Source organism: Asterias rubens, chromosome 20 (assembly GCF_902459465.1).
Source record: "Asterias rubens chromosome 20, eAstRub1.3, whole genome shotgun sequence".
Taxonomy (NCBI): Eukaryota; Metazoa; Echinodermata; class Asteroidea; order Forcipulatida; family Asteriidae; genus Asterias; species Asterias rubens.
Window position 1 is genome coordinate 12,386,012 of NC_047081.1, and position 9,367 is coordinate 12,395,378.

The following is a 9,367-nucleotide window of genomic DNA, read 5'->3' on the forward strand; positions in this document are numbered from 1 at the left end:
TCAGGGATTGTAACGGTCGAGTTGGTACTTACTGAGAATGAGGCAAAACACATTTTAGTGTGCCGGCCTACAACGGCATTCTCGATGAGCCGTTTTGTTTCATGATTGAGTTATGAAGCCAGAGTCAACTAAACACAAAGACTGCGTCGGTGGATGAGCAGTTGAGAGTAAAAGAAACATGCACTTCGTAAAAAAAATTTTTTTATTTTTTTATTTTTATGTGAATTGCCAAATAAATAATAATAAATAAAATAATAATAACAATGTTAATGATAAACCATACTGCGTCATGCTTCGTTGAAATCCTTCAGAAACTTGTCCACCATTTTATATTAACAATAACTTTAATTAAATAAGTATTAACTTAATTATAACAAGGATAAAAACAGAATATTTGCGGGCGCCATTGCTTGTGTTGATTGATTAATTACCAACACGCTCGCCCTGTATATGTTGCTGATTTGATATAAAATATAAAGCTATATAGTTGAATATACCCTGCATACATCAACGACGCTTGTCAGGAATATCGTGGTTATTTGTTTCTCATTTTAACAAAGTGTATGATTTGTCATATCATTTTCCCCTTCTTATGTTATATCTTTTTGCAGTCCTTGACATTAAACAATTGTCACACCTCGGTGGCATTTAAAGCTTCGAAATGAAAAATGGAATCACATTCAGAATCTTTGAAATAAAACATCTGCTTGCTCTGTACGAAATAAAACACCTCTGTTTGCATTATGTTGACAACTGAAGTATGTATGTAGTTTACTTGGCCATGGCAACCACGTGGGGGAAAATTCTGTTGTTATGTTGCATCAACTTGACAACCTCGAAAGGAACATATCACATTACGTGTGCGTAAGTAGTCATACCTAGCATCAAATATTAATGTAAAATGTCAATATTATAACTGCCTGTCCATATGTTTATTCTTCTAGAAACCAAAGCCGGATCATTTAGACTTTCTTACGGGACAAATAAACAACAAGAAAAACAACGCTCACATCAAAGCCTACGATGGCATGATAACGATAGCTATGGCTCTCAATGCATCAATACAAGAACTGATAAAGCTTAATCCTCCCAGAGGACTGGACGAGTTTACTTATGACGATTGCAACATGACACGAATTCTCTGGCAGAATACTTTGATGACAGACTTTGTTGGTCTGACTGTAAGTTTGTCATTAATGTTATCTTATAGTAATAGTTAGTTCATTTTGAACCAAGTTGCCATCACACAAACGGGCTAGTAGGACCGTGGACACATTTAAAGACACATTTAAATTTGAATTGTTTCAGACAGCTTTTCAGTCGTTTTCTTTAATTGTTTTGTTATGCGCTTTGAGCTCAAGATTAGGTGGATATTGCGCACTTATTCATTATTATTAATAATTATTATTAAGTTCCATATCGGTATATTATTTTCATCTACTAACCATGGCACGTGCTAAACCAGAACAATTGATGTACATGTGTAATATTTGCCATTATTTACAAATTCAAGATAAATTATCTCAATATGTCAGCTTTAACCGTTGCTTAGGATTGAGAGTGACATTTACTGTGTCTGGCTTAAGTCACAAGGAGAAACAATGTATTCCCAAAATGACAATTAGAATATCACAACTTTAAACAAAAACGAGCAGAGTGCTTGGCAGTAACAATACTAAATAAGATTACGTTTTTTGTTTCTTTCTTCAAAACTTTGAATTCGTTTGATGGTGTTTAATTATGTTTGTTTGCCTTTTTGTTTAACTGCAGGGACAAGTTTCTTTCGACGATGACCTTGAACGTAACGTGTCGTCATACATATCACAGTTCCAAGGTATTAAAACCAACATCACCCTGATCTGAACAACAAATGGAACAATCCAAATACATTGCTTTTCGAAGAGAGAAATATTTATCTTTATTGTGCAGTAAGAAACAAAACAATAATTATCCCCAAAACAAATTTAACTTCATTATAACATTTATCTTGTTATATTATCGAAAAAGTAAAAACGTCCCCTGAACTGCCGAAATGTCGTATTATTTTGCAATAAATTTTGCCCTTCTGTGATAACTTTATAGCATGAAAGGTAGAAACACAACGACTCAAATTATTTTCAAAATGCAATTATGGTAATTTCATTAAGTTACTTCCGCTCTTTTTTACGAGGTAAGCTATTAAATTGATTTCGAATGAAGCTGACGATATTTAAAGTTCGTGTAGCAGTCCTACTTTATGAAGGATTGACATCAACACAATTTTTCTCTGCCTTTTTTTTTTTTTTTTTTAGGAGACGGTTTCGTGAGGGTTGCTCAATATTTTCCTGAAGGAATTCATCTCGTACCGGACATGCCTATAACATGGAAAGGTTAATATAGTATATATTAGCATTGTTGGGTGTAATATACATCGTATTTACCGGTTTATAACCATTTTATGCTTACACTTTACAATCAGTAACAGATAATTCAAGTGACAATTTTGGTTTAATCCATATGCAACGATTTGTGTTAGCACTGTCCTTTCCCAAGTTATGTAAGATTTAAGTTTACTTATTAGTTCATGCCAAGTTTATGGTCATAGTATTTGTTATTAGTCTGTTAGCACTGTCCTTTCCCAAGTTATGTAAGATTTAAGTTTACTTATTAGTTCATGCCAAGTTTATGGTCATAGTATTTGTTATTAGTCTATAAGTCTGCTATATTTTTTTCATGTTGATGTGTTTATTGTTTCATGAGCATTATAAAAACAAACTTTAAAAAAAAAAACACTCATGCAAAAATTGGATTTAAAATGGCATCCTGAAGTTTTGACGTTGATCTATATGCCCTGTTTCATTAAGATGAGAAGTAGAAAATACTGCTCAGCTAAGCAGCAAATGAGTGGGACACTATTTGAAACATGCAAACTGTTTAGAATATTTGCTGGTATTCTGTTTATGTTAAGCAATTAATTATGTAAGTTTGTTTTGTTTCAACTGGCAGGATCATATAGGCCAGTTGATGGTGAGCATGAAACGGAAATACGAGTTCGAGTGTCTGATGTCTTGAAGATTGTGATTGTTACTCTTACAAGTTTTGGAGTCTTGATTGCTTTGATATGTCTAGTTATCAACATCACTCTGCGAAAACAAAGGTGAGTTTTGTTTATGAGGACATCACAATCCTAGCAACAATATAACTTTATAATTTGTCTAACCTATAGGCTTAGGCCTTCGAGCTAATTGTGACACTATTCCAAAATATTACAGTCAAATGTTTGTGCCATGTGAGCCTGTGTGTGGTATAGGTTAAGAGTAGTCCGTGACTTGCAGCCTGGTACCTTTAATGCGGACTGAACTTAAACCTAACAGAAACCGGCGACACTTGTAGTAATTATTAAAAATGTTTATTTATGTTTCCATTTTCCATTAAGAGCCATCAAGATATCGAGTCCTCAAATCAACAATCTGATTGTTTGTGGATGTCTCCTTCTTTACTCCTCTGTCTTCGTCTCTGGAATGGACACCACTGGATTAAATGAAACTGGATTCATCATCATGTGCAATGTAATTATGTAGAAATTAAAAAAGGAATATATATTACACAAACACAGTCTACATTTTGATATCATTGCTTGTAAACAATGTTTGTTTAATTCAATGCATAACCATGCTTTGCCCAATTGCAGTACGTTAAAACTAGTTCTTTTGCCACAACGCACAGACTTGTTCTACTAAAAACAAACATCGTGTTTTAATTTTGTGCGATTCATTGAATTTCAACAGAGGGCGCAAAAAACACCAATTAAATCGACCCACTATATTACTCCTTACAGGTGCAAATCTGGCTCATCTGTGTGGGATTTTCCCTTTCGTTTGGGTCACTGCTGGTCAAGACATATCGTATCTTTGCTATCTTTAGAAAGGCTGTGGAAAAATTCAAGAAAATAGTAAGTGTTTATGACTCAGATACCCTGTTTTGTTGTGTTGTGTTGGGTTGTGTTGTGTTGCGTTGTGTTGTGTTGTGTTGTGTTGTGTTGTGTTGCGTTGTGTTGTGTTGTGTTGTGTAAGAACAATATATGGCATAACAATGCATGGACCTGAAACACCACGTGGACTAGCATACGTCCACAGTGTTGTTCATCTTGAATTAGCATTTGCCTTGAAGACACTGGACACTATTGGTAATGTCAAAGACCAGTCTTCTCACTTGCTGTATCTCAACATATGCATCTGTGAAACTTTCAATCGGTCATCGAAGTTGCGAGATAATAATGAAAGAAAAAACACCCAATTGTTACACGAAGTTGTGCGCTTTCGGATGCTTGATTTCGAGACCTCAAAGTCTAAATTTGAGGTCTCAAAATCAAATTCGTGGAAAATTGCTTCTTTCTCGAAAACTACGTCACTTCAGAGGGAGCCGTTTCTCACAATGTTTTATACTATCAACCTCTCCCCATTACTCATAATCAAGAAAGGTTTTATGATAATAATTATGTTGAGTAATTACCCATAGTGTCCACTGCCTTTAAGTGTGAAGAGCAAATAGTGCACAGAGAGACTGCATTACGGAGCTGTGTGCTGTTATGTTGTTTTTGTTCAATTATAGTCTTTGAGAAATACGATGCTCCGGTGGAAATTGGAGCCAACATCGTTTATTCGTTCTTTTGTGATTTCTCACTGGGAACTAGTTTTTGAATCATTAATTTTAAATGGCAACTTTGATATTACTAAAAATGCCAACATCAGTCCGTTTTGTCTTCTTAATAGTACTTGCCAGATCGTAAATTGATGTTAGCGGTAGGACTACTTGTCCTTGTAGATTGTGTAATCATCATAGTATGGACCATCTTTGGACAAACCGTGGTCAAACAAGTCCCGTTGGAGAGAAAGGTACAATTATTAGCTTAGCATGACATGTCTTCCTTTAAATTTGATTAAAGAGGATTACTAACCAAATTTCCACGTGATTTGCATGATAAGTAAACTACACTTAAATACCAGTAACACGCAACATGTAACATGAGGTTGGTAATCCTGTTTTTATCCAGTAAGAAATATCATGCTAAGCACATTTGTGTGCTTAGCTCTATGAAATTGGCCCCAGTTTGTTAAGCTAAACACAATGTTCCTTTACCCTATGCTTTATAATTATATTGCTTACTCCTAATTCACGTCTCCCAGTCAAGATAATTGATTGTCTATTAGACTCTTGATCTCTTTATATATCGTGTTTGTGTTTCTACCGTGTTTACTACCTTGTTTTGTGTACTTTCTTCTTGTTATTTGAGAATAAAAATGCAGAAAGAAACACCGGTTTTAATTGTTCAGCTATGGAAATGACACTAAACAAAGTATCAAGTCTTGTTCTTCTCTGTGATTGTTTCTCCAGCTGTCCGATACTACCAGCCCTGACAGAGAAGAATACATCATACCCGTGTTATATCATTGTCATTCACAGCAGGAATTCTTTTTAATGTGCGCCCTCTATGGTGTCAAAGGGAGTATTCTTGTCTTTGGTATTTTCATGGCATGGGAGACAAGACACGTCAAAGTCCGAGGACTTAATGACAGTAGGTACAATGATATGTAATCTCAAGAAGTGGCATTGTGATTATAAAATCTTTATTCTTATTACGTCAGCTCATAATAAGCCCATAACAAGATCCTCTTTTATTAATTTTATTATAACTAAGAGATGTTAAACACACAGTATCACTACTTTTCAGAGTTCTGTGAAAAAAACAAACAAACAAAAAACAGGCGCATATTTTAGACTGATTCGAACTGCCTCTTGCCACCAGACTATTTCAGTGCTCTAGTTTGTCACACATCTGCTCTAGATTGGCAGAGGTAGAGGGTTCGAATCTCAACCGCGTAATAAGTGAATAGTGTTTACACAATGTGGTAGAGTAGCGAACATACAGTGCTTATAAGTGCAGGTTTAACACCAAATGTTCCTCTAAGTGCTTATAAGTGCAGGTTTAACACCAAATGTTCCTCTAAGTGCTTATAAGTGCAGGTTTAACACCAAATGTTCCTCTAAGTGCTTATAAGTGCAGGTTTAACACCAAATGTTCCTCTAAGTGCTTATAAGTGCAGGTTTAACACCAAATGTTCCTCTAAGTGCTTTTAAGTGCAGGTTTAACACCAATGTTCCTCTAAGTGCTTATAAGTGCAGGTTTAACACCAAATGTTCCTCTAAGTGCTTATAAGTGCAGGTTTAACACCAAATGTTCCTCTAATTCCAGTACCATTGTATACCACTTGTTTATTTTGAAGTTAGTTTGAAGGTAACATTTGGATGCAAATTATAAACATAATTTTATTTTTCCGTGCAGGAATCCGGATGAATTTTTCCCCATGAATGAATTGGGTTCATTAACAAGAACTAAAAGCAAATAATGGTGTTGACTATTCCTCTATACGATGAGTCAACTATCTCTTTAATAAGTGTCAAACGTATAATTTGTTTTTAGGTAAATACGTCGTCCTATCAATCTGTATTGTTGGAGTCACAGTAGCCATCGCGGTACCAACTCTGTATTTCTTCATAGAAAATGCAGATTTACATTTCTGTTTCTACGGGATTTCAGTCATCTTCGCAAATACCTCGGTACTGTGTGTCGTTTTTCTTCCAAAGGTATTGTTTTTTTTGACAAATAATTTAGAAACAATCAAATTTAAAATGCACTCCAATTATGTAAGAACACAAAACTGACTTGGCAACGAACTATGGGATAATATGCCAAGTGAGAATATCCAAACGGGTCAGTGCCTTCAACACAAATTACAGGGTCTACTTTTGTCTGTTTTTGTATTATACATTTTTTGTATCAAGTTTCGTCAAATGTGTCTTACAAGTTGCCTGGATCGACGAAGACTGAAAGCATACACACACACACACACAAATCAAACTTATAATTGACTTGATGTGACTATTATATGATTCAGAGCTTTGTTATATATACGCAGTTGTTGACTTGATGTGACTATTATATGATTCAGAGCTTTGTTATATGCGCAGTTGTTGACTTGATGTGACTATTATATGATTGAGAGCTTTGTTATATACGCAGTTGTTGACTTGATGTGACTATTATATGATTGAGAGCTTTGTTATATACGCAGTTGTTGACTTGATGTGACTATTATATGATTGAGAGCTTTGTTATATACGCAGTTGTTGACTTGATGTGACTATTATATGATTGAGAGCTTTGTTATATGCGCAGTTGTTGACTTGATGTGACTATTATATGATTCAGAGCTTTGTTATATGCGCAGTTGTTGACTTGATGTGACTATTATATGATTGAGAGCTTTGTTATATACGCAGTTGTTGACTTGATGTGACTATTATATGATTGAGAGCTTTGTTATATACGCAGTTGTTGACTTGATGTGACTATTATATGATTGAGAGCTTTGTTATATGCGCAGTTGTTGACTTGATGTGACTATTATATGATTCAGAGCTTTGTTATATGCGCAGTTGTTGACTTGATGTGACTATTATATGATTCAGAGCTTTGTTATATACGCAGTTGTTGACTTGATGTGACTATTATATGATTCAGAGCTTTGTTATATACGCAGTTGTTGACTTGATGTGACTATTATATGATTCAGAGCTTTGTTATATACGCAGTTGTTGACTTGATGTGACTATTATATGATTCAGAGCTTTGTTATATACGCAGTTGTTGACTTGATGTGACTATTATATGATTGAGAGCTTTGTTATATACGCAGTTGTTTTCATCTCCCCTGCCTTTCAGTTTTATTTGTGGTATACGACTCGTGGGGGCGCCCTTCGCGTTACCATGATGGATATGTCTGAATCTAGCTGCACAACCGTAACTGAAAGAAATCGCAGGAATGAAATTCACACGAAGCATAAAGAGGTAAGTAATTCTCTAGAGTAATTTATGGTCCTCATTTATAATCATGATACATTTTCAGAGATAGTTTCGTTTGAGAATATTAATAATTATAAGTATGGTGTTTTAACTACAACTGATTCGCTGCCGAAATTGACTGTTGAAACCATGGTCAGTGCAACCATGTAAAGCTCTGAAGCCATCGACATGGGGCTAGTAAGGTTATTGGTGACGTTGTATCCACAAACAAAGCCGTTGGTTTGAATGTGGACCTAGGCTCAAGATCAAGTTTCGGGACTGCGATCAGCTCATGTACAATTTGTAGACATGAGTTCAAAATGCTTGCGTGTTTTCTTGACGTAATGCACTTGTGCTATGATTTATGTATGACATAGTGCAGTGTAAATAAGAGATACATCTACTGAACTGTGCCGGGTAAAATAATTGTTGCAATCAACAGTTGTCAACCTAAAAGTTTACATGTGACTATAAGAGTGAAGCTATGATGCTTGGTAAGACCTTCATATTGGTGCAGCATTCTTGAATTTTCCATATTCCATTATTGCTATGGCAGATGGAGGCCACGTTATACAGGTGTATTTAGTAAACTTTGATAAAAGTACTGTATGGATGCGAATATTAATAATACATGCATTGTACTTATTATTGTTTGTGTTTGCTTAACTTCTATATGTGTTTCAGAAACTTGAAGTTCTTACTAATTTACTTAAGGACTATAACAACCTGGTTTGGAGAAACGATGGCCTTAGTCTTGAGCGCCGAAGACACAACTCAAGTACGAAACTTTCTTCAATCTGAGCGCTGAGTTTACTCATGATTTTTCGTTCAGCCAGCTTGGTATTAATGATGTTTATTATAACAATTTCGGTCATCGTTGTGTGGCTGTTTGAATATTTTACGACATAAGTGAAAATGACCATGAATACATTAATAGGTGCATAATGATGATAATGTACGTAGAGGGTTGAGTTCACGTCTAGGATTCATTTTTTTTTTTTTTTTAACTCAGTTTATTGAGTTGTGTGAACGGTGGTAACATACGAATGTTGTGTGTATGTTTGTTTGTGTATTTCTTTGTTTGGTTTGTCTGTCGGGGGGTTGTGGTTGTTGTTTGTGTGTGTTTTGAGTCAAGGTATGTGTTATTGGTGATGGGTGTGTGATGTGACTGATAGGTGGTGTTTGTGGTAATAGCAAACTTGGTTTAATGGGCATGGGAACTTGAGTTTAGATGAGAGTTAGCTCATTAGGTAAATAGTTTGTGTTGTTCTTAGTGTTGAATATCATTAGATTAGTGAACGCTAGCAAAAGACTATAGAATAACAACCAATGGCAGGCAAAAGACTATAGAATAACAACCAATGGCAGGCAAAAGACTATAAAATAACAACCAATGGCAGGCAAAAGACTATAGAATAACAACCAATGGCAGGCAAATGACTATAGAATAACAACCAATGGCAGGCAAAAGACTATAGAATAACA

General features: G+C 35.2%; 1 protein-coding gene across 1 annotated transcript in view; it reads left to right on the forward strand.

Annotated features, from left to right (window-relative positions):
• Positions 1-8,925, forward strand: part of LOC117304018 (gamma-aminobutyric acid type B receptor subunit 2-like) — a 19,243-nt gene extending 10,318 nt beyond the window's left edge. The window contains exons 7-17 of the mRNA XM_033788495.1: positions 945-1,181; positions 1,771-1,834; positions 2,292-2,369; positions 2,986-3,136; positions 3,416-3,548; positions 3,818-3,931; positions 4,752-4,874; positions 5,374-5,554; positions 6,461-6,624; positions 7,763-7,888; positions 8,567-8,925. Of these exons, the coding sequence (XP_033644386.1) occupies positions 945-1,181; positions 1,771-1,834; positions 2,292-2,369; positions 2,986-3,136; positions 3,416-3,548; positions 3,818-3,931; positions 4,752-4,874; positions 5,374-5,554; positions 6,461-6,624; positions 7,763-7,888; positions 8,567-8,683 (1,488 nt within the window). The 3' untranslated portion in view covers positions 8,684-8,925. The remainder of the gene's footprint in view (positions 1-944; positions 1,182-1,770; positions 1,835-2,291; positions 2,370-2,985; positions 3,137-3,415; positions 3,549-3,817; positions 3,932-4,751; positions 4,875-5,373; positions 5,555-6,460; positions 6,625-7,762; positions 7,889-8,566) is intronic.
• Positions 8,926-9,367: the final 442 nt, after the last annotated feature.